Here is a 26,053-nt window from a genome sequence, read left to right on the forward strand (position 1 = left end):
GACATCTCTCTTGCTTTCTCCTCTCTGGCCATGTTACACTTCTCCTCCCTCTTCACTTTCAACCATGAGTGAAAGTTTACTGAGCCCTCACCAGAAGCAGATGTTGGCTCTAAGCTTCTTGTATAATCTGCAGAGCTATGAGCCAAATAAACCTCTTTTCTTTACAAATTATTCAGCCTCAGGTATTCCTTTAGGGTAATGCAAAACAGACTAACACGCCTCTTTTTAAAACGTGTAGCACTGAAGGCATAAGGAGAAGTGATCCACTAACAGTAAAATAAACAATACGTATGAGCAAAAAGTCAATTTTAATGAAGTTCCACTAATATTTGTTGAGCAACTACTGTGAGCATTGTCCTCTACCAGGCATTGCATGAAAATTTAGCACGAATAAAACAAACAATCTCTGTCCTCATGGTCCTTACAATCTAATGGAGAGAAGTTGGGAGTAGGGGCAAAGAGAATGTGACCTACCCAAATGACTCTAAGATAAATACAAACATAATAAAAATAGCTATTATATACCCTTAGCTGCCCTCTTAATACCAATCTCAGAATCACTCCAAAAAGAACTTTTAAGAAATACAACACGAACCCTTGATATTTAGTACTAACTGTAACTCAGTCCAGACAAGGTTCTAGTATTTACTCAGGTTTATCAGCCCCAATTGTACATAAAAACTGCAAACAACAGAATAAGCTGCCACTGATTTTAACCAGTTCCAGTGCCTCAGAAATTTATCCATTTAAGGATAAGGCTAAGGTATCCAGACTTGATGAAATCTCCCTTAAAATTTCCTCTAGGCATTTACCTAGGTTTTCCAATGCTTTCAATATCATACCAGCTACGTATCACTGGCTTAAAAGCCTCCCTTTGTTTTAGGAATCTCTAACATGAGTAATTAAGTCTGTACTTCAGCCATTGTAATCGGAGCAGCCTTCAATGTGTTTTACTTGTTGCATTAACATGTAATCATTTTAAATTGGCATTACTTGTTGCTTTCTAGCCTCTTCAAATAAGCCTCTGTTGTCTAGCTCACATTTTTTTCATATCCTCCCTGTCTGCAGTGTGGTATCTGTGCTTAGATCCACTGCTCACTCAGAAAATATCTTAATGTCCTGAAAGTCTAGGGTTCCTAAAATACCTGAAGAGGAGTTATACAAGGCTCTTTTAACTTTTTCTTCAACGTTTATGCAAATTTCAAGTAGCAGTATTTGAGAGAGATGAAGTCTGAGTTTACGCCCTAGGATCTTGGCTGTGGTTGGCTGCTGTGGATTCTGGCACATGGCCTCTGGAAGAGGCTCAGTAAAATGAACAAAGCAAAGTTTTCTAAAATGACTACTTGCATTATTACCAAAAATAGGAGAACTGAGGTCAGACAAGGAGACATCAGGGATTTGCAATAATTCTCATAGCACCCTGCAATTTCAAACAACAAAACTTTCACTAAATTTTTTATTCCATTTTTGGGAATCAAGCCATGAAAAAAAAATCCAAACAAACAGAAGAAGTGCGGAAGCTTCAAATCCCAAGTGGTACATTTAAATAAAAACGAAGTGGAGAAACATCTGTCTTCCTCCTTGAAATTTGTCTTGATTAAAAGGCAAAAAAAAAAAAAAAAAAGCAATAAGGGAGATATCAGCTTTGTTTTCCTAATAGTGTTCCAAGGATTTCTATGTTCTTCAGAGATATTATCTAATAGAAAATGTGTTTTCTACCTAAGAGATGCTGATATCAGATCCAGAAATTAAGGACAGGGCAATAGGGTCACAGAAAAATATTACTGCTTTTCAAAAACTGAAAATATACCTTAAATTAAGAAAATATAATCAATAATAACTGAACTCATGAATGAATCTTTTTATAAAGAATTCATTCCAGTGAGCTGATAAATCTAGAATAATTTTTGATTTTAGAAATTCCAATTTTGTCCTATTTTATAATATTGAACTTATTGCAAAAAATAAAATTCATCGATGTTTGCTGTGCTATATTGAAATCTACTATAGACTATGTGGTTTTTCTCTTTTTTTCCCTCATTTTAAAGACTGTAGAAAAAAATTCAATTTACCCATGTGTTAAATTTCAATTCCTGGGTCTCAGAGATGAGACTAATGCATTTAGCTCTTCTATATGAAATATAAGGCATGAAATATCCACATATACTTACAAATTAAGAATGTAGCCAATTTGCTAATATTGATCACCTCTATACACATGTACATTGTTTCACCTGAAAAATATTTTATCTCCTTTTCCTTTTTCTCTATCTTGTTAAATTCCTACTATATTTCAAATCATAGATAAAGCATTATTTTCCTGAAGAAGCTCTCAGAGACCCACTGATACAGATCCTCCTCTTCTATGCTCCCATTTTATCCTAGGTAGATGTAGTATTGTTAAGTACTGCCTCACTCATCTCTCTCTCTCCCACTTCTATGTAAATTCCATAGAGACAGTAACGATAATTCGCTCATCTTTGCACACCTGAGATCTAAGAAGGTACCTGGCCCACAGTAGGTCAGCAATACTCAGTAAGATATTCAATAAACTAAATATATATAATTAAGACAAAACCTATGAATAAACCCAACCTTCAGCTTACAAGTTTATGTGTGCAATTTCATTTTGTATAACAAATTAGAAAAGTAATATAAGAGAAAAAAATGATGCAAATTTCCAGGCCTTTAACAAGGATGAAAAGTTGGGAAAGTAGAATTGTACTTTTCTAATATTTGCAAAACTAAAACAGTTTTGAAAGTTTCTTTCTTACAATTTGTATTCATGAAGATACACTCTCCACTCTTACTCTCCTATAAATCTTAAGCCATGTGTATTATGGGAAAAACTGACTGAAATAGGTTGAATGGAAGTCAAAATAATTTACATCTAAACAAAAAAGGTAGAAAACAGAGTAATAAAAAAATTCCAACTGAATGGGGAACTAAGATATTCTGTTTTCATTGTACAGTATTATCTTCCCCATTAGTAGATTCACTAATACACATCCACAGAACAATAAGCACCAATGTGATCCAAACAAGACTTCAATATAAGTATCTAATTCTTTGTAAAATGACACTGACCAGCATGATCACAGAGTTTACATGTCCAGAAGGTTCAGGATCTCAGTGTAATAAAATCCAACAGAGGAAGAAGCTGTATCATATCTAGAAATTAAATTATTCTCCACAAAAAGGGCTACATATTTGTGTGCTGCTTAGTGGTCAAAAAAGGCGAATATGAAGTGTTATTCCATTGCCTTATCTTACATCTTGTATTATCTGTTCTGTCCTACTATCTTTATTTGTACTGTTATCAAGACAAATTTTGCCTGTCACCAATTTCCTGTGCTTTTAGTAAACTCTCCTTTTTTAAAGTTTTCTAAAGACTACTTTGTTAAGTACAGCTTAGTTTTTTTAAGCCCTTAATTTTAAGTACATGCTTTTAAGTACCCTTGTTGGAAAAAAATGTATAAATATATATAATCTTCTTGCTGTATACCCAAAAGAAACAACATTCTTTTAAATTGTTCAGAACACTTTTTAAATGGAGTAGACAATTTCTAGCATTTGTTAATTTAGAGGTAGACCCCCAAACGGAAAGAAGAAGAAACAAAATTATGTTAAAAATGAAAATGGAAAAACCTAAGATTGCTACATATTGTTATACAAAATCAAAGATACTTCCCAAAACAAAACAGGGAAAATCCAAAGAACACCCTCAGATTTCCTCATAGGCATCCTTCCTCACAGCCTTTTTAAAACATCCTGGGGTGGTGGCAAGGAAGGCTACTCACAAGGCTGGGGACAGAAGTCATCAGGACACCATAATCAATGTACTGTGTAAACATCACAGAGAAGAGATTCCAACTACATGTATGGCTAACTATTCTCAAGTCAGGGGTCGCAGAAGCTAAGGTCCTAACATTTGGATTCTTTTTATATTATTATCTGGGTCAGATAATATGCCTTCAGCCAAAATCAAATTCTCTTCACCGTGAATAATATTCCTGTACCCAAATTCCTATACAGGAAGCCCAAATTTCTATACACATCACTGAGAATTGTCCAAACCCAAGTGCCTCAAAAGGTCCTAAGTCCTCAACTCATACCCAGGATATTTCAAATAAGCTCAGAAACCAGGACTGTGAGGGAAATATCTAAATCTGGAGATTATAAATGCCTATCATTGCCATTTCCAGAGAACACACCTGAGACTAAAACCTTGGAACAGAGGAAGGCAGATTACAGAAAAATATCAAATCTTCATTAAATATTAAAGGGAGAAAACATAAAATACAGCCCTAAACTTCAATTTTTATTTACTTTATTCTCCCTTGCTTTGTTTCTTCAGACATACATCTACATTCCACATCAACAACAACTTGGGACTCCTGGTCAACAGAAAAAAATAACAATGTGTACTTAATGATATGTGATGAGGAACTGATAATTTCAATATCCAAACCAGTTCCTCTTAAAAACACCAGTCCTCCAACTCCATAAGCCTTTTTATTACTCATATTCTTTCTTTATTATAAATGTAAGCAAGAATTTATCTTCAAGACTAATCAGATTTCTGCGGAGTTGTAGCAGTCATTTTAATAAAAGCAGCCCAACACACTAACAGTCACAATCTGGTTTGCAAGTGCTCACAATCATTCTATTTGCTCATCCAGTTGTTGCTGGAATGACAAAGACAGCAAAGACAGAAAATTTTATATATATTAAGTGACCATATTAGAACTTAAACTTTCCACGTTTGTGTCTTCAAGCACAGAAGATAACTCTGGGTTTCTCCATTTGTAGCAACACCTAATTTGGCAAACCCAAAAAGTTACACTGTCTTTGATAAAGGCTTTCTTTTTCTGGAGAGGTCAAAAGATTTCTATCCAGCTTCAGTCTGAAGATCTTGGATCAAAAGAAACAATATAAATTCTAATATATTAAATTTTAAAATGGGGAGGTAAGCCATAGAAGGGGTGTTGGCCTTCTTGAGCCCAGTGCTTCCCTGACTTTCACAAATGAGTCATAAACTTCTAGAGGGAGAGAGAGGGAAAAAGGGATGGGGGGGAGAGAAGGGAGAGAAGGAAGGAAGGAGGAGGTGGAAGAGAGGAAGGGGAGGGAGAGGAGGGGAGGGGAGGGGAGAAGAAAAGCAAGCAAGCAGGCAAGTAGATGCCCTGGCCTACCTCCCATTTGACCTGCTTTGTTGCCACTCCTGTCTGGAAGCCTAAGGGAATTCAAGGAGAAGACAGATTCTGGAGCTGAGTAACACCTAAGTGCTGTCTGCTCCACCTAGCTTCAGCCCAGCTATAATGCCATAGTAAGTGCTCGAAATATGTCAGCCAAGCTAAGCTGTTAAGGAGCAGGCCCAGCAGTTTTCTATCTTCCTCCAAGAGGATAACCAAGTCCTAAATTGCCCGCAACATAAGAAGAAAATCCGCATGATGGTAGTTTATTCTAGTCTTTAATGGTCACAATCAGCTGGCAGAGGAGACATTTCCACCTCTCGTTTATCATGCTTAAAATTCTCTCCTCAATAAAAATCCATTCCACATTAGGGACATGGGAGTGACACTCACATTGAACAATAAGGACTTAAAAAGGGAGTTTTACCAGTTACACCAATTGAGGTCCCAAGGGAATGTCCTTCTCACCATCACCTCTCACATTAACAGGATTAAGTCCTTTGGAAAATCAGTATAAAAGCAAATAAAGTCCAGTTCAAGCAAAGGGACAAAGGATATAGTAAATGTGGTTCTTAGTGTAGTGCTGGAGATTAAATAACATTTCTCTTCCTCCCCGCTAAAGCACATATTACCTCACTGAAAATATTAAAACCAATGCATTGTAATCACTTTGGCTATGAGCCTAAATATATGTTTCCACAGAAAGTCTCAAATACAAAGTTTTGTATTAAAAAAACACCACATAAATCTAGCATTCTCCCTTCCCCCATCCAATGTAATCTGGCTTTAAAATTGTTAAGAAGAATAAGTTTATAAATTTGAACAAAGTAAGTTTCTGTATGTGCCCATCCACCTCCACAGAAAATGCACCAAAAGCAGCAAACTTCAGAAAATACAAGACTTTACTCTCAATTGCAAAACTGTGAATTTCAGAGATTAGCCAGCCATATCCTAAATCAGTTGGCTACTCAATTTCTTCAAGTAAAATGAGAGTAACAGGCATCTCCTTTACCTTAAGATGGAGCTAGTATTGACTTGGCATCATGAAGAAAAGCAAGGCATCTGATTACACTCCACAGAATATACTGAGTATTAACATCTCAGCTTTTAATTGGCAGGGATTTTCAGCTGATTTTCATCTATGTTCCTCCACTCAAGCCTACAAGTATTCTATGGCTTGTGTGAACACCTCGGCCAAACAAACACCTCGGCCAAACAAATCAGAAAGTCATCTCATAACCCTCAATTTCTCACTCCCAAGGAGGCTGCTCATAAAAAATTATCTCATTTGATCCCATGAGAGGATCTCATCTCATGCTCACGCTATTAGGCACGCAAATTGGTACTGACACCATTTTACTCAAGAAACTGCAACTCGAAGAAATAAGGGCCTTTCCCAAAGTCAGAGAAATCAAGATGTCTGAACCAGGACCAGAACACAAGTCTTCTACCTACTGCCCCAACATTCCTTTCACTCACTATATTTGTAGATATACAGTTAGAAAAACCTAATATCCACCAAAATCTGCAAACTTCTATAATATACACTTGTGACTACAACATTCTCAGGCAGATATTCAGCCACATACCAGCTATGAACATCAAAAAACATCTACACCAAAAATCAGCTAATGACCTGCTTATTAAAACAAAACCAGGACTTGCTTACCAAAAACAAAACCAGGACTCAATTCCTGGGACAAGAGGGGCTGCCAAAGCTGTATCTCAGAACTACCATTCATATACATGCCCTAATGACTAACACCCATTCATTAGCATCAGCCCTACCTACACAACAAAAGAATCCCACTTTTGAAAACTTGCCAACTCTAGGTTTCAACATACAACTATGCATTATTTCTCTGGGAAAAAAAAATTACCCTATGAGGTTAAAAAAAAAAAAAGACAAATTATTTAGAATTCTTTGTAAAATTTACACTGAGAAGATACCATTTCTTCTCAATAATAGAGTAGCATCACAGAAGCAAAGGAAATTATGGAGTTAGAGATGGAAGTAGATCATAAGTATGATATACCTTATCTTGACAAGATTTTACTCTTAAAAACAACGGCCCTATTAAAAGTAGGTAACCCATCATGATTTTATCAAAGTACCCATAATTCAACTGATGAGAAATAAATCCCGCTAAGGACACATCTGCAGTTAAGTTAGTGAAAACTGAACTACTGAATAAGAGAAGCATGGCCTGTTGCTCAGAGAAAACAGGTAATAGCTAATGTGGCAAACAAAAAATTCCATAAGAGATATAATATTTTCTTCACCTGGTCTGCTTCTCTCCAGCTAAAGAAATCAACACAGAGGGGAAAAAAAAGACAAAAACTCACCTTCCCAAACCAAGAAACAAACTATCCAGACACATACCCTTCATGATGTTGAATCCCAATTTAGGAAACCTCAGACAGCTCACGGCACTGTCTCATCCACAAGGCTGAGAATACAAGACTCTGTCCTCCAAAACTGAAAGTATAAATTTTATCACTAAGTTTGGTATACCGTCCCAGAAAATACCACCTTCTTCCATGTCCACACCACTAAATAACTACAGAAAATAATGACATGTTAAAAAAGATCACACCTCTGTTTCCTTGACATTTTTAAAAGAATAGCTGACATATATAGCAAACATAGACCTTGAAATGGGAGATGAATTAAAATAAAGTTTTAAACTACAATAGGTTAATAATAAATAATGTACTCTATAAATAAATACTCTGTCAAAATTCAGGGTATTTGATGATAGAAATCTAAGGAGGAAATGAATTTTTGAAATGTCTCAGACAAAAATAAAACTAAAAGGCTATAATCAAGAAAGAAAGGAGATGGGCAACTCTTTTTGTGCATCTAAGCCCCACTTCTGAAAGAACAGCTGTCTTTGCTCAGCTGTAGGAAAACCACAGGACTTGGAATAACTCGTTTAATGTACTGTCCTTCTTCTGTTAAAATGACACAGTTGACTCACCCTCAGTAGGATATGTGCTTGGTTAAACTTGTTTTTCCAGTAACAGTAATGAACTGAGTTACTCTACTATTTAAATGATTTGCATCCCCATAACTGAAAAAAATATTTGGAAACGCCTACATATCTAATATGCTTGTCCTTGAGTAGGTCTGGTTTGACTATGCAGCCAGAGCTTTATCCCTCCCTAGAGTCTCTCCCCAAATGATGATGAGTGTTATTCCTATTTTATTGCAAAAATGGAAATTCTACCAATTATCTGAAGAGTCTTCCACTGCATTTACTCAGTGAATCATTGTCTTAGCTAATCCCCACAGTCCTGGGCTTCCAATGTCTGAAATGAAATAAACTGTCTACTTTATTTTTCCTACTTTTAGTTACATGAACTGCTCAAATTTGGGTGATACTACAGAAGGCCCACACCAAATCCACAACCCTTGCATGCTACCAGCATCATTCAACAAGGTCCTGTACGACAGTCTGGTAGGTTACCCATTCTACTGCTCTGTCATTTCTAGCTTGCTTGCTAGCTAGTTAAGGCTGAAAGAATTAAAAAAAAAAAAAAAAAAAAAGTAAACTTTACCAAGCCCTAACTCTAGATCATGAACCAACCTAATCACCACATGGTGGGACGGGAAGACTTAATAACTTCAAAACAAGGATTTTTTACTTATACCAACCCAGACAATGAAAGGGAGTGTTAATTCTCCTTACGTCAAAAACTGTATCCCTTCTCAAGGAGAGATACAACTTAATTCACATATATCTTCTATCCATATCTTTTCTACCTTGAAGATACAGTTTTTTAATTGACAACTTTAACTCAAAATTATTTTGCAAAGGGATATTAGAAACATGGGGAGTAAAAGATAATCTACTAACAAAAGAACAAATAGCTTAGACATTAAACTCTTCAATTTACATTCTGGACCAGTGGTCTGCAAAATTAGGTGTGTGTATCCCAGAGGTGGGGGAGGTGTAAGACCATCCACTGGGGCTCTGGAAGAAATTTTAAAACATCTCCATATTTATGGTCTAAAAAACATATAATTAAGCTTTACTTAGAGTTAACATACGCATATATGGTTTAATAGTTGGACATTTATATAAATGTTTACTTGTAGGAGGAAGGGTTCATGCTTAAAAAAGGTTTTTCTTGGGGCATATATTTTTAAAACATTTGAAGGGTCCTGCTTTACCCCTAGATTTCACAAAGTAGGATACATATAGCCTCATATACACTATGCCAGAAAAATGCAAAGAAACTGGATAAGCCTGGTATATCTTCCTGGCATCTCTATTTCACTCGTTCTAGGGTAAGTGACATCCATTCTTCTCTATAATCAGGTACTTTGCAAGACACCTCTGGCTAACATGTCTTTAGGATAAAAGAGGCCACAAAATGATGGCCTGGGTTCTGGGTTCTATGCCTGGCTCCCTATCATCTAGTCATCTGACCAAGCGCCAATCACTTGACTCTTCCAGGCCTTTTCGGCTGCTTCCTCCTCAAATTTTGTGATTCACAAGTTAAGTCTTTCATCCCATCTCCAGCTGCTTCATGGCCCTGCACATGTCATTCTAATGAGAATGTAACAGCCACTCCTCTCCACCAATCTCAGCCTCCTTTCCCGCTCTGATGAGGCCTTGACTTTGCATTCCCTTGGTTTCCCATGATCTGTTTACATAATGTGAAAGGGCACTTTCTGGAAGACTCTGTAAGTGTTCTCAGGCTATTGCCAGTGTCCCCCAGTACTCCTGGACAGACTGTAGAGCTCCTTTGGCTAAAGTGCTTGAGGTAGCATTCTGCATGGGGAACCAACATGTCACCATGCTGTGACCATGCGGACAATCTACAGCTCAGCCCCTGATCCAAATCAGCAATATACTAATTTTAAGGAAAAAGTAACAGAAACCAGAATCACCTACCTAATGAAGATATTTAATCTAGTAAAAGAAAATGAAGCTGAGAACATCCACAGGTAAGCCAGACTGCGAGGAAAATAGCTCTGAACTCAGCAGGAACAAAATAAGGAACTGGGGAGAGTACAGAGAAGTGATAAGTCACACTGATAGGATGCCCTTTCTCACTCAAAACAGCTGAGGTCATATCCCAGGCATGGCCACTCTATCAAAATAATTAGTAGTTAAACAAGTTAATATATGCAACATGCTTACAGCTTGGCACTATAAGATTATTACCCTCTTTCCATCAAGCACAGCAGAATTAACAGAAGAAATGTAACATTTTTATCTGCAGACTTTGGAGGCTCCAGGGAAGAATTTTCATCTGCTCAGAGCAGGCTGAGATTCAACTTCCCTTTTCAGGTTTCACCAACATCCTGAAAGGTTTCATAGCTTATCTGCCATCATGTGGAAAGATAAAATTCAATTCGCAGGCATTTCCAGGCACACTTCTAAGGAAGTGCTACGGTGTGAAGGATAAAGCAGTGGACCAAGGGCTAAGAATTCGGACATCTGGACTGGCACAGTGGCTAACACCTATAATCCCAGCACTTTGGGAGGCTGAGGCGGGTGGATCATTTGAGGTCAACAGTTCAAGACCAGCCTGGCCAACATGGTGAAACCACATCTCTAGTAAAAATACAAAAAAAAATTAGCCAGGTGGTAGTGGCACACACCTGTAATCCTGGCTTCTCAGGAGACTAAGACAGAAGAATTGCTTTAGCCTAGGAGGAGGAGGTTGTGGTGAGCCAAGATCATGCCATTGCACTCCAGTCTGCATGACAGAGTGAGACCCTGTCTCAAAAAAAAAAAAAAAAGTCATCTTGTCTTTGTACTGTCACTATTTTTGTGCTCTTGAAAAATTACTTACCTTTCTCTTTTTTTTTTGAGACAGAGTCTCTATTTGCCCAGGCTGGAGTGCAATGGTGCAATCTTGGCTCACTACAACCTCTGCCTCCTGGGTTCAGGCAATTCTCCTGCCTCAGCCTCCCAAATATCTCGGATTACAGGTGCACAGCACCATGATGGAGTTTTACCATGTTGGCCAGGCTGGTCTCAAACTCCTGACCTCAGATGATCCATCTACCTCGGCCTCCCAAGGCTGGGATTACAGGCATGAGCCACCATAACCGGCTGAAAAATTTCTAACCTTTCTAAGGCCTACAGTTTGTAATCTGCTTTTAAAAAATGATTAGATGACCTATGGTCTCATAGCCAAGAAAACAGTAGCTTACAAACATGTTTTACTGTGATGTACAGTGAAAACATATCTTGTACCAGACCTGAATATTCACATATATATGTGCATAGCAAAAACAAAAATTTCAAGAAACAATGCTTATGCATGCTACGTGAACTCACTATTCTACCCTTTTTCCCCCCAAAGTGCTGTTTGAGACCCACCAAATTGGCTTCATGACCCACTTGCAGTCATAATCTGCAGTTTGAAAAACACTGGACTAGAGCATGCAGTAAAGAATGTGGCTTCGCAATCAGACAGACCAACCCTTTTTTTTTTTTTTTTTTTCGTTTTTTGGAGACAGGGTCTTGTTCTGTCACCCAAATAGATGTGCCATGACACAATCATGGCTCACTGCAGCATCAACCTCTGGGGCTCAAGCGATCCTGCTGTCTCAGCCTCCCAAGTAGCTGGGACCACAAGTGTGCAACACCACACCTGGCTAATTTTTTTATTTTTCTGTAGGGATGGAGTCTTGCTATGCTTCCCAGGCTACTCTTAAGCTCCTGTGTTCAAGCAATCCTCCTGCCTCAGACTCCCAAAGCACTGGGATTACAGGTGTGAGCCACCAAGCCCAGCCCCAGGACACTTTTAACTAGCTGCATAATCTTGAGTAAATTACCAACGTTTCCAAAGTACATATTTTAAATAAAGACTAAAACACCAGGGTTTTTTCTAAGGATTAGATGAGACAATGTATGTAAAGCACTTAGCCACACTGTCTCTGACACAAAATACATACTCAATAAAAAGTTATGGTGATGACTAATAACATCAATATCATTATTATTAAATACAAGGATTCCAAAAGAAAGTAAAATAAGTGGGAGAAAGCTAGAAAAAAAGGAATAGGCTTGCCTATAAGCATCAATAACCAGTAGGACTGTTGCAGGTTTATCCAGTACTATGCTTATTGAAGTTCGACCAAAAAAAGGGGTTTTGCCTACTTTCTTCACAAATTCCCTAGCAACTTAAGCAGTGCCCAGCACATAATAGGTACATATATTTGCTGAATGAATGAAAACATCTGGAGGCCCACCTCTATGCAGTGGAGGTACTGTGAAGGGATCCCAGCCACGCCTGCATTGCACCCCTGCCCAAAAATTCAAACACCTTGAAGTTGTTACAAGCCAGTGGCTCTCAAAGTGTACTTCCCAAAACAGCAGTAGTATTACCTGGACACTTTTTAGAAATGCAATTTACCAGACCTACCAGATCAGAAACTGAGGGGGTGAGCCCAGCAATCTTTGTTCTAAAAAGTCCTTCAAAACTTGATGTGCACTCAAGTTTGAAAACCAGCATTACAAACTGTGATGATTTAGGGACCAATAGCAATTCCAGGGAGATATATGTACAGTCAAAGGGACTCCTGCAAAGTTTATTGATCCTAGGAATTAGTCACTTACCCAGTTTAACCCAGACTTTTCAGAGTTAGCTGCAACTTCCAAGGAAGTTACCAAGAATTGCTTCTCCTCTCAGCTTCTCTTTAGTGCACCAATAAACCCTAATGGACAGAGACTCTCTGAAACAGCCACTCTAATATTCAGCACAAAGCCTGATTCAAAAAAAAATGCAAAACCTACTTGTTAAATGATCTTTTATCTAAGCACATTCCCTGGCTCACACTGTCCATATCAGAACTTCTGGAATGCAGGCTCAGGGTGCTTTTTCAAACTCTACATTAGTTCTCAAAAAACGAACAAGATCCCATAGCCAATCTGCATGCAGCAACTTTGCTCCAAAGTTATAACAATATTCATATACCAATACTTTGCATTTGACTATTTGCCAAAACAAGACCTTATTTAGCATCAATTTTGTGTACATACACTTCAGAAAGAAGATAAACAGATATTAAAAATAACCAGATATTAAAACTCCAAAGTTAAGGTTTGTAATGTGTTGATAAATCAAACACCACATATTTGTATCCCTAGATTGAGCCCCGTAATTTCTACAGAACCTTCATTTCCCAAAAGATACCTTAATCAGACTCTAGTCAAGCACAACAAAATTTAGAAAAAAACACATTCATTTTTATCAAAAGGCAGGAAAATATAACTATCTTCTTTCTATTCTGAAAAGGATTTCTAAATATACCTTCCAGGGGCAAAGGGGTGCCTTTCAAAAATAAGAAGATTCCTTATTTCTGCCAATTGAATAATGATCCAGCTATAACAGGAGCAGACAGAAGACTTGGTTTTGGAGTCATGTGACTTTGCATTAGCTCTCACAGGTTCTCTGTCTCAGTATCTACAAATAAAAACATGGACTTGTCTCTATAAAAGGTACAATATACACAGAAGTGTTTTTCAAACTATCATATATTATCTCCTCAACATGTAAATTTATCCCTGTGAACTGATTCTTCCCCTCCCACTCACAGTGGCCAAAATAATTTATATTAGAATGTGTTCATAGGTGGCTTAATAGCAGTTGTGACAGAAGTGTAAACTAGAAAAGATACTGAATATTTATATACACATAAAGCAGCAAGAAGCCACAGAAAGTTTCAAATGACAAAGAAATGAGTTAGAAAAATGACCCACAGTACACTGGCCCTTCCTGGTTTTAGCAAGTATTTCAGCCAGAAAGACATGGTATTTAAGGAGAAAAATTCACAAAAAGAAAATGTAAACTGAATTCTTTCAAAACTTCACAAAAGGTTATGTTTAAAAAGAAGTTTGGGAACAAGGGAATGCAGAGGGCTATGTTTTTGTCAGGTCTGACTTATCCTTTGCTATGGGTACACTGTCTTTTCATGTGGCCTCAAAGAAATAGTTGAGCCATTATTGTTGTTGATAATGACGAGCAGATGCTGATGGGATGATTGCACATCAACAGTTCTCAGACTCAGGTCTTGTGTAATTGGGTGTGTCAATCTATGTCACTCCACAGATGGTTATTGAACTAGTTACAACTTCCCTAAATCTTTTCACTAGACCTATGCAGCATTCTGGACAGCTATTCCTTGCCAACTGAGATTAGGCACTACTATAAAAAAGTTTTCAAAAAACAATTCCAAGGTCTATTCCTCCTCCCAACATACACACATACACAGAGTTAAATTAGAGATGTTTAATTCAGATAGTAAAATTTTTGAATTTGAAATTTAAAATTTTACCAAAACCATCAATATTCATTTAATGAAGTGAATGTAAGAAATATACTAATTTTGATCTGTCTTGAACAAAAATTACAATACATAAATAATTTTCTGTGAAAAAAATTATACGTATTTTGGATAATCGATGTACCTCAGGAGCAGCCCTGCATCAAAGCTCTCCTCAGGATGGTGGAGAATGGTGAATCTCAGCTCTCACAACATAAAACTGCCAAATTGTTCCTAGGGAAAGAGGTGTATAGCCATGATGTGCTAGATAAAAGTGGCCTTCAGAGAAGAAGCTCTCCACTACCACGGGGCATGGTCAAACATCCAGTTGGATTGCTGTGAGAGTCAAAATGATCCACTTGGCATTTTGTTGAAGGGTCCCTTAAACAAAAGGTACAACATGTGAAATACACTGTCATGGAAAGACAAGTACAGCTTCATTATCATATAGACGTAAACAAGGCAGAGGCTAGGCTAAAATAAAGTGTAAAGTGTGAGTTTGTTAATTTTTCTTTCCCCAAAAACTTTTAACAGACTTAACATTTTAGCCATCATATATTTTCTTCCCTGAAATGTATCAGTTACAGTTCCCATAGGCTCTAGATACACATTTCCTTGTGGGTGTATGTGTAAAACTACCATAACAAAACATTTTCTATTTCCTCATTTTGATTAAAAGGAAAGAAGAAATACTTAACTCCACTTACATAAGTGACAGTGCAATACTGACACACCCATCTGTGTACACAATTTGTATTCTGTTTAATTTTCAAGTTATGATAAGGTAAGAAATGCCAAGAGCTAGGAAATAAAAATACATTCAGAAATAGCCTATGTTGTATGCTGTTGAGAAACCTTAAGGAAGCCTTAAAGAGCAGCAAAGTCACTTCAAGCCACTCAGGAAGAACTATGGCTTGCGACATTAAAAATAGCTGAGGAAAAATACTAAGAAATAAACACCAGAGAATTAAAAATGCCTGTAAATGAGGGTGACATTATGGATCCACTGGCAGGACATATGAAAGCTGTGATGAGTTAAGCTGAGTCAGCCACATATTCCTGCCTATTTCACTTTGGATCAACATCCTGTCTAGGAAACAGGGACAACTGATTAACAATGCAAGCACAGAATAGCTTTAAGAAAAGCTAACTGACCCATCTGGGGAAAGAATATTCAAATTCTGCTTCACTACTGTCATGCTCCGAAGCAGCTAAGCAAACAGAAACAAGAATCCTTTCACATTATGAGGAATGAAATTCAAATTTAGGGACATTATAAAGTTATGTGGTACAATGAAATAAGAACTGCTCTGGAAATCAGAATCTGGGTTCTAGCTCTGGCTTTTCCATATACTAACCATATGGTCTAAAGGAATTTCCCTAAGCTATTTAGGAGACTGATTATTCTCATCTGTAAAACTAAAATGATGTAACCAGCCCTCCATTCTTAGCAGAGTTCATTTGTGGCTCAAATAAGACCATAATCATTAAGGTGATTAAAACCTGGAAAGCATTATTTAATGTAAAATATTATTTTATAGTAGTACAATTCCCAGCCTAAAAATCTGTGAAACAGAAAATCCTTGCCATCTAACCCAGAAATTATAAATGATTACATGATTCAAATTAGATCACAAACACCTATATTATTATTAGATCCATTCCTCCAGCCCAAATGGGGGTGAAAATATATGTTGTTAGACCAGTGTAACTAACTTCACCAACTTTTTGTTTTGTTCTGTTTTGCAAATCCACTCAGCAATGCATTAACTTCAACAGTTTTTTTTTTTACAGTTTCCACACTCCTCTCCCTGTGTCTCAACCATGCTCAGGAATTACAAGTACAATAATCTCCTCAACGTCCCCTAGCCTTCTCTAGCCCAGAAATCTGACATAGGCCACTTCGCATGCCTGATTAGATAAGCTTTCCCAATGCTGAAAACCAACTGCTTCTAACATTTCAAACCTGATTTCCAGGAAGACTCAGGGGTGAAAGATAGAAACAAATAATCCAACCAAATAAGTTCCTCCTTACTGAAAGAGCTCTTCAGCTTTAATCTGAAATCCTAAATAATTGTTTCTATGAATCAGTTGCTTCTGAGATGAGAGGTACAAGACACTACAAACTATGACCACACAAAAGATTTTTAAAAGTTTTTGATCCACAGTTAATCTACAAACTTGAAATTACTAGACAATAGTACTTTCAGTCTACTCTTTATGTGATCCATAATCTTGCCTTGGCAGTGGAGCAGACCCTAAAGGGAGTCATTAAAAGAAATTGAAACAAGAAGGTTCAGAGACAAATGTCCCCAGACTATATACTCCAAAGAAGGAATTACCATGAAAGTAATGAACTTTAAAGTTCAGGGGCCCCTACACTTGGGTACCTATTTTGAGCCCAGAACCACACAAGCACAATTAACTATGTTGCTTTCAATCTTTACAAACAATCCTGCAAGTTAGATATTACTATTATCCCCAGTATATAAATAAGGGAACTGAAACTTAACAAAGTTAAGTGGCTTGTCTAATATTCTTAGCTAGTACAAATCAGAGCCCAGTCTCTCTGATTCCAAAACTCACCAGCTATGCTAAAGCAAAAATAAAAATGTAGTAGGGAAGGGTATCTAAAAGTCATTTTGAGAGATAATTAAAAATAAATAATGTTTACTCTCCCTTATCTCCTTTATCATCTTTAACATCCCTTGACACCCTCTCCTTTGTCATTCAACTGTTGACTAACATAACGAAAACCTAAGGAGGAAGTCCAGGATGTCTGAAAGAACCCACATGTCTGAGTATGCAGGTGAAAGACTATATTTTAAAATAGCAGGGGTAATCTGAGATGAGGTATTGGTGTCAAGCACACTTATCTATTAGTACAGATGACCACCAATTTTTAGTAACAAAAGAGATGGTAATAAGAAAAACATCCACAGAAAATAAAAAACAAAGTTATCATTATGCTTGTTCTATAATGATATGTGTAGAAATGCTACCCACAGTTAATTCCATAGTTCCCAGGCCAAGACAGGTTAGTACTGGGTAATTTTAATAACTGGCTATGTCCATGTTCAGATGCTGAGGCATTCCAATCATTTTGCATGGTCTCTTACATCACTTTCAAAATGGTACAATACGAATATAACTACAGAGTCAAGAAAAAGGTATCTGTAACTAAAACAGCTGGCAACAAACATTTCTGAACATAAATCTGACTCTGAATTGCTAGTTTCAATCTCTCTAAATTTTATCATAAAAAAAAAATCTACACATTCATTCCTGGTCTTAATCTACTAAAGAATTTCTTTTGGGATCAAAAAGTAACAGGAAAGAACGCTAACCAATTTTCCTTGGATTATAACAAACATAAATCCATTTTTCTCCTAGGTACAAAAAGATTTAAAAGAAGTACAACTCTTCAAAATAGAATTTTGCAATTTAGATTATTCTATTATGCAAATGTTCATTCAGAATTAAAATACTGTTTGAAATAGTAAAATGTAAATCAATTTAGTGCACAAATGTTTATATTAAATAAAAAATTACATTATTTAAGGGACTACAGGATTCCGTCAGACAATGGCAATATTTATTGTGGTTAAGTATGTTGGCTTTGGATCAGGAAAGGGGGTTCCAGTGGCTGCTCTATGCCACTGACTGTCTAGGTAATCTGGATGAACATTCCTTAGCTTTTCTGTAAACAAGAATCCTAACATCTATTTTAAGGACTAAAGGAACAGGTGAAGTATTTTCTCCCCAAGCATCTGTCATGTAATAAACCCTCAGAATATGGAAGCTACTGATATTCATATAAACTCCATGAAAACAGAAACTTTCGTCTGTTTTGTTCACTCTATTAACAAGGAGGCATGACTTGGTCAGTATTCATGCAAATACTTTCATTTCCACCAAGGCAACATTTATATTTATCTATATTAACTATATCCAAATTCTGCTGTCCGTGTATACTTGTCTTTTACTGTAAGCAGCTTCAGCTACTTTTATGGAAAGATTTAAATTATTGGAAAATATTTTAAAGATATTTCACTTAAAATATGGACCACTTATATTTTCTATAAACTGTGCGCTTACGCATAATTATAAATATCTCAGACTGTAAAAAAAAAAAAACCCTTCCATAGTGTTCCCACAGTGGAAAAATAAAGCCTTGGAAATAATTATAGAGAACAGAAGGGAGTGGTAGGGAGAAGATAAGTTATTAAATCTGAAAAATAAAATGTGGAATTTTTTCTCAAAACAAAATAAAAACCTGACAACCATTTGTTCAAGGCTGCCAAAACTTGAGAAGAAGCAAACTGTCGAGGGAAACAAATGTTAAAATATAAAGCCCTTTTCTGAGAAAGTAACTCCATCAGTCCAGGCTAATCTAAGTCTGAATCACTAAGGACACCAGACCTGCTGGGTTGTCTCAACTACTACAAAGAAGTCCACAGGGACAGGCAGACGTTCACAGACAAATTATTGTCACTACTGTAACTGAAATTTTAAATACAGCCACACTTCTCCCCTCCCAACACCTTTTCTACACCTTTACTGTTGCTGACTCTGGCACTAACCCTTTTCAGACCTCGAGAACTAAGGGTCGACATTGATACATAATTTAAGTAGTGAACATAGTAGAAAAAATCACTTGACCAGAAGTTAAGAGGTTGTATTCTGGCCCCAATCCCGACCCAGCTCTAGGTACCTGGGCCAGTCACTTTGATGTCTTAAAAACAAGGATAGATTAGATGGGTGGTTCCCAGCTCAAGATCCCAAAATCTCCAGGAGCCCCTGAGGTTGTAATGAGAAAATGTCTAACAAAGATAGTTCATTAACTACTTTAAGGCTAATTAAAACATCAAGTATTTTGGCTTCACATCAGTATTCTACATGGTGACACTGGATGACATGTGATTATGTTTGTTATAGCATAAGAAACTTGGGAACAAGAGTGTTAGACTTCATAATGTTCTCAAAGCTGTATCTCAGAAAATCATATCTGCGCTAAACATAACACCCAACCACAAATGTGTAGTTGACAAATAATGGGAAAATGATTTAACACCTATCAATGCGATTTGCACGATACAAGCATACCTTTGTGATATTGGAGCTTCAGCTCCAGATCATCACAATAAAGCAAACAGTACAATAAAGCAAGTCAGAAATTTTTCAGTTCCCCAGTGCATACAAAAGTCTTATTTACAGTATACTGTAGTCCATTAAGTGTGCTACAGCATTATGTCTAAAACATAATGTATACATCTGAGTTTAAAAATACTTTATTGCTAAAAAATGCTGACATAGGGACATATAGAGAGTATATGCTGTTGGAAAAATGGTGCCAATGCATTTGCTCAACATAGGGTTACCACAAACCTTCAAATTGTAAAAAACAAAATAAAACAAAATCTGTAAAGCACAATAAAAGGGAACACACAATAAAATGAAGTATGCCTGTAGATAAAATCTCCCCAGATTGAAAGTGCATCTCATTAAGGGAACAGACTTAAATATGAAACCCTTAACCATTTATTAGATCACAGGAAACCAGTGAACAATCCACATGCTGCAAAGATGATGTTCCTATTTCCTCATGAAGGTTTCCAATCACTCATCCACTTTCGATTAAAAAAAAAGTGAATGCACCAAGAAGCCAGTCTACACTGCAACATAAAATAATACCACTACCAACAATAACTACTATTTCCTGCACTTTTACTATGTGCCTGTTACTGTCCAATGACTCTAACATGTATAAATTGATATTATCTTCATAACCCTAATTATATACTGCTACTATCTTTATTTTAAAAATGATAAAATTGAGACACAGCATCCTTCAGAAACTAGCCCAAAGAACACAGGGCTAGTAAATTTAGAGCCAGGCTTTTATATATTCCAACCTTCTCCCCACCAAAGCTGGCATCTGCCTTTCAAAGAGACGTCTCCATAAATACAAACAACAATGTCCCTAAGCAGAGCCCAGAGGGGAAGGGCCATTGCTCCTGAGAGCAGTCCTCTGAAGAGTTCATCACGGTAGCCCTTTTTGGCTTAAAAATTCAGCCTTAATGGAAACACCCCTCTTTTCCCTCCAAATTATATTTGCTTGTCCTGGTAATGGAAATCAACTTACAGAAGGTTAACAGCCATCAATGTATCAGTCAACTAATGTCCATCCATTTCTTACGTATTCAGAAAACACAAAAGAAAGAGTCCTAACTGGTTGACCTGTCATAAAAGGTAGTTTTTTGAATTAATTTTTAGTTACACATATCATAAAAAATTGGCATCTGCAGTATCCTGGAATGAGTGAGGGTTTTGGAGACGGATCCAGCTCTGAATCTCAACTAAACCACTTACTAACTACACTATCCTGAGCACATTAGAAGCTTCAGTTTCCCCAAATCCTACCCCTATCTCTTAGGGTTGTTGCAAAGTGTTAAGTGTATGAATGTACATAAACCACCATGATTTACTGCAGCGGCCCTAGAGCCAAACAGGGGTTTGAATCCTGGCTACACCCTTCACTAACCATATGCCAACATGCAAAGGTGTGAACCTAAATTCCAAATTCCTTATTCGTAATGTAGAAAAATATTGTCTACCCCAAAGGATAGCCATATTAATTAAATGAAGCAATATTTGCAAAGCCCCTAGCAGAATGACAGACACATAGTAAAATTTCAAAAAAAGAAAAAAAATTTGATGTTTAAAAAATCAAGCCGCAAGGGCGGGGCGTGGTGTTTCACGCCTGTAATCCCAGCACTTTGGGAGGCTGAGGCAGGTGGACAACCTGAGGTCAGAAGTTCAAGACCAGCCTGACCAACATGGAGAAATCCCATCTCTACTAAAACTACAAAAAATCAGCTGGACGTGGTGGCACACGCCTGTAATCCCAGCTACTCAGGAGGCTGAAGCAGGTTATTGAACCCGGGAGGTGCAGGTCGCAGTGAGCCGAGATCACACCATTGCACCCAAGTCTGGGCAACAAGAGTGAAACTCTGTCTCAAGAAGAAAAAAAAAAAAAAATCAAGCCACAAGTTTAAGTACCAGCTCTGTCACTCATTACGTAGGAGTAAACAATGATATACAAGCCACCTAACCGTCTGCAGTATCTTGGTGGAGGCTCCACTTCCACCAAGTTTGTGAGGATTAAAGGAGACCAGTGTGTAAGAATATTCTATAAACTATAAGTTTCCATAGAAATGTTAGAGGTAGCTTGATTCTATAAAAGTAATTTTTATATCAATTGTATTTACTGGTCCTTCCAAACACTAAATTCATCTCTAAAATGGAAAAAACTGAGGCAGAGAAATGTTAAGCCATAGAAGGAAGGCTAAAAGTTTGAAATGCAGGGTGGAGATAAGGGCTGAGCCAAAATAAATTTAGACCAGGACAAAGCAGAAAACTTCTGAAAGCTTCAAAGGAGAAAAATGAGAATACTCATCAACCTATGTTTTCAATCAACAGCTTCACCTGCTGGTTAAGCCTCTCAGTGCACAGTCTGGACATAATAATTCTCTTACTTCCTCCCAGAAAGAGTATTAGACTTCAGAGTGAGAAAGAACTTCACTATCAAATCTCTTTTCCTATTCGTAAATTAGTTTTGTGAGGGGACACAGAAACAAATTTGAGTCAACAAACTTGTAGTCACAAATTTGAGTCTCAGTCTAACTACCCAATTTAAAAAAGAAAAAAAAAAATGTTAGAATCCTTCAAATAGGTTTCCTTCCTTGGTTGATCAGAAATGTCCTCATTCCCCAGGTCTCTTCGTGCTAAATATGGTAATAGCTGGCACACAGCCAGCCCAGTAAATTCCAATGATACTTAAGAAAGCATTCATATGGCCTGAAATTACTCTGAACCAAACACTTGAGACCTGCAGGGCTTCAGTATAGAGCAGTTCAGCTGGAGCAACGAATGTCAAAAGCAGTGGGGTGCCTTAAAAACACACAAGCTTGGGAAAAAAGCAATCTACTCTTCTTTATTGCAACATTCTTTAGCAACAACATTGATCTCCTACCCACTGCGCACACAGCACTGCACTAGGGCAGTGGGAGGCTGGACGGAGAAATGGAAGAAACAGGTGGTGTCCATGGGTTGCCAAAACAACAGGTTGCTTCAGTCAGTTCTGTCCTACAACTAATCAATTTGGTGAGGAAAGGGGGAGAGAATCTTAGTCATCTTGTTCTCTGACAAAGGCGACTGGCTAGACCCACTGTACTAGCTTATCCATTAGGTCAAAGTGTCAGAATTAGCAGTGCATGGTGGACATAGCATTAGTCCTGCCTTTCAGGGATGTTAAATGCTTCAAAAATCTTGGCTATCTAGAAAAGGAGGACAGTAGCAGATTACTCCTCACTCACCCAAAATTATGTACTTGACTCCAGAATACACTGCTTTCCTCCAGTGTATTTTTTAAATTAAGTATTAAAGTAAATGTACATTTCCTGGGCACATTCAAGCCAAAAGCATGTTGATTTATGATACAGTCAAATTAGAACTTTAAAGTAGCTACAGAAAATACCAGTTAACAATTAACCAATATCATTAGAAACCAAAGAGTTAAAAAAAATTAACCTATGAAATGAACAACTTTTATATCAACATTGGTAGCAATTTAACATTATATACTGCTAATTATTTCCATACATATTGTGACACATTTAAGACAAAAGACTAACACCCTTAATATTTAAAGAGCTTTTTCAAATCAGTAACAAAATAACTGAACGAGTAAAAGACATAATTTACTAAAATAAGTGGGAAAAAAGGCAATATAAATGCCACTGATGATATTTAAAAAAAAAATCAACATCACTGTAATCAGAGAGGCAAATTAAGATTAAGTAATATCTACCACTTATCAAATGCACTGACAATAGTTAGAAACATTGATGGTCTCATATTTTGCTAATGAAAGTATAATTTGGTTAAACCATATGAAAAAGAATTTGATAGTGTCAATATAAAGCCACAGAGAGGTACATACTCTGATACAATAATTTGAGTTCTGGGAGTTTATGTTAGGAAATAAATATTTGTACCATGATTTAGGAACAAACATGTTCATTACAGCATTATTGATAATTTTAAAAACTGTAAATTAAAAATAGATTTCAGTTTAGATGAAATAGGCTGCATATCGAACAATATGTAGCCGTTAAAATCATATTCTTAAAGAATATTTACATATGTAGGAAAACGTTCATATTAAGTTGGGCAAAAGGAAATAATATAACTGCAGGTACATTAAAAATCCCAATTTTAATAATAGAAAAAAAACTGTTTGAAATGCATCAAAATGATAACCATGGGTTTTGGTTAGAGATGGTAGAATTACTGAAGATCTTGAATTTCTCTTATGTTTTCCAGTTTTTTAAAAATTCTATTGGCTGATTTTTAAATGTCACTCTTTGAGGTACTATTTTTCTTTTGGAAATCTAGTGAACTGGAAGAATCCTGAAGGAAGAAATTTCTTTCTGTATGAAGATAATATCATTTATATAGGGGGAAAAAAGAGCTAGAATCAACGAAATATGCAACCAAAGAAGAGTGGTCAAAACATAGTAACCCTATTAATTAGAATTAGAATGTTGTTAATCAGAATTTTATTTAGTCATTAAAATTAAATTTATGAAAAATGATTGAAAATATGAAAAAACTATAATCATTAAAGAAAGGCAGAACAGAAACTTTATCTATATATGAACAGATCTATAAACAGATCAATAGATAGATAGATAATGAATCAACAGCTTTTCTCAATCTAAGGGCAAAAAAACAAACCGAAGACATATACCAAAAAATTAATGGTGCCATGATTGTAGACATTTTACTTTATACTTTTCTAGATTCTTTAAACATCCTTAACTACTTTTTCAAACATAATTACTTTTTATATTACAAAAATAAAAAATCTTGTAAAGGTGCCAGAGAAAATCAACCAAGTATAAATATGAGTTAATTATGTGTAAACATAAGGAATAATTCTGCTGCTATGTAAAGCTACCTTAAACTGTTATGATGTTTGCTTTTAGTTAAAACCATTTTCCTTAACTCTTAGAAAAAAATATGTCAGAAGAGGCACTACATATTGTTACTTAAATAGTAACATAATGCCAAAGACTTGCAGGATGCTCAGGATATAGTCTTTTCCCTAAAAATCTTCATGAAGATTAGAAAGTTCTTTAAATGTTGTAATAAAGTAAATGCACTTAATGTTTCCAACTAAACAAGATCTAGCAAATAAAGCCATATTCACAGCAAACAAAGACATAATAAAAGTAATAACCAAACTTCAATGTGTCTTGACAGTGGTGTCTGGACCAAAGCATGTGAAAGGAGAGAAACAAAAATAAAATGTCTTTGCAGCTTACCACATTTACCATTTAGAAAAGTTAACATATTAGTATTATCTAATTTTGTGATTATCCATACTTAGAAACTCAACAGAATAGATTAGTGAGTAAACAGTATTCAGTTATTTTTCTTTGCATGTTGGTTAAGTATACCAAGAGAACAACCTCTCCCTGCTAGGTACCAGTTAAAATAGATTATTGAAAATATTGGAGGCTTAAAAACTTCCAAAATCTTCCCACACACACACACACACGATGAGAACAAAAAGAAATGAAAAAGCAGCCAACAACAATTTTAAAATGTGCCTGCCTCAGAACAAGGCAGTTTATTTTAGAATGTAACCACAGCTTCTTGTACAACTTATTCAGCAAGCACAACTGTATTTTAAAGGAATGCTATTTATTAAAAGACAACATATTTAGGATACAATATCTAACTCCAACCACAATATTATCATCATATTTTCCTTACTTCAGAAAATATACACATACAATCATCCTATGAATAAACATATATATGGGTGAGAGAGCTACTCTTAATCCAGAAACAGGTTCTGCAACACCATAGATCCAACCTGTCTTTGTGCAGCAATGAGTCCATTTTGGCAAGATGTTTGGCTGATGTATTCAAAGAACCCAGAGTTCTGCTGGCTGCCAGTATCCTGCAGAAGGAACTGACTTAGAGACCAGAAACTGCCCTAGGCAAGCCTCCAGGGAAAGGTGCTTCAAGTGCTTCAATCCAATGAAAAGAAAAACCCGGTCCCTCACTGCCTGGCCAGAAGGCCAAGGGTACCACTGCTGGACCGACACAGCTAGCCAGAAATGCAAGAGGGGCAAGGGACAATAAGGTAAACCCCCAAGAGCTTGTTCAATCATACCTAGTAAAGCCCAAACTTTTGGGGAGCGAGTAGAACAGGGTTTTGCCAAGACAAGTACAAAAGGGTGAGGGACATATTAGTATGATTAATCAATGCCACCTGAGGCAGCAGCTCTGGGTGTGTCCACACCACACTTAAATGGCTGCCTGGCTGTGATGAGAAGTTCCTTCAGCTACTGCCACTGAGAACTGGATCTTCCGAAGGAGGTATTTCCACCATAACTTGTCCTAGATCAGGCTTGGCATCCAGGACTAAGAACACAGCACTCTCTCTTGCCACAAACCCACTAACAGACATAATAGACACCACAACATGTGC

At 36.7% G+C, this 26,053-nt stretch overlaps 1 protein-coding gene across 4 annotated transcripts in view; it reads right to left on the reverse strand.

Moving 5' to 3' along the window:
* Nucleotides 1-26,053, reverse strand: part of NOTCH2 (notch receptor 2) — a 195,371-nt gene that overhangs the window by 130,894 nt on the left and 38,424 nt on the right. The window contains exon 1 of one of the 4 annotated variants that reach the window (XM_032249561.1): nucleotides 7,576-10,340. The exons of the other annotated variants lie outside the window; for them this stretch is intronic. Within the exon in view, the coding sequence (XP_032105452.1) occupies nucleotides 7,576-7,582 (7 nt within the window). The 5' untranslated portion in view covers nucleotides 7,583-10,340. Of the gene's footprint in view, nucleotides 1-7,575; nucleotides 10,341-26,053 lie in introns of those variants that run through there. 4 annotated transcript variants of the gene reach the window in all.

Source organism: Sapajus apella, unplaced genomic scaffold (genome assembly GCF_009761245.1).
Source record: "Sapajus apella isolate SASKATOON/1434 unplaced genomic scaffold, GSC_monkey_1.0 scaffold69, whole genome shotgun sequence".
In the NCBI taxonomy this organism is placed as follows: domain Eukaryota; kingdom Metazoa; phylum Chordata; class Mammalia; order Primates; family Cebidae; genus Sapajus; species Sapajus apella.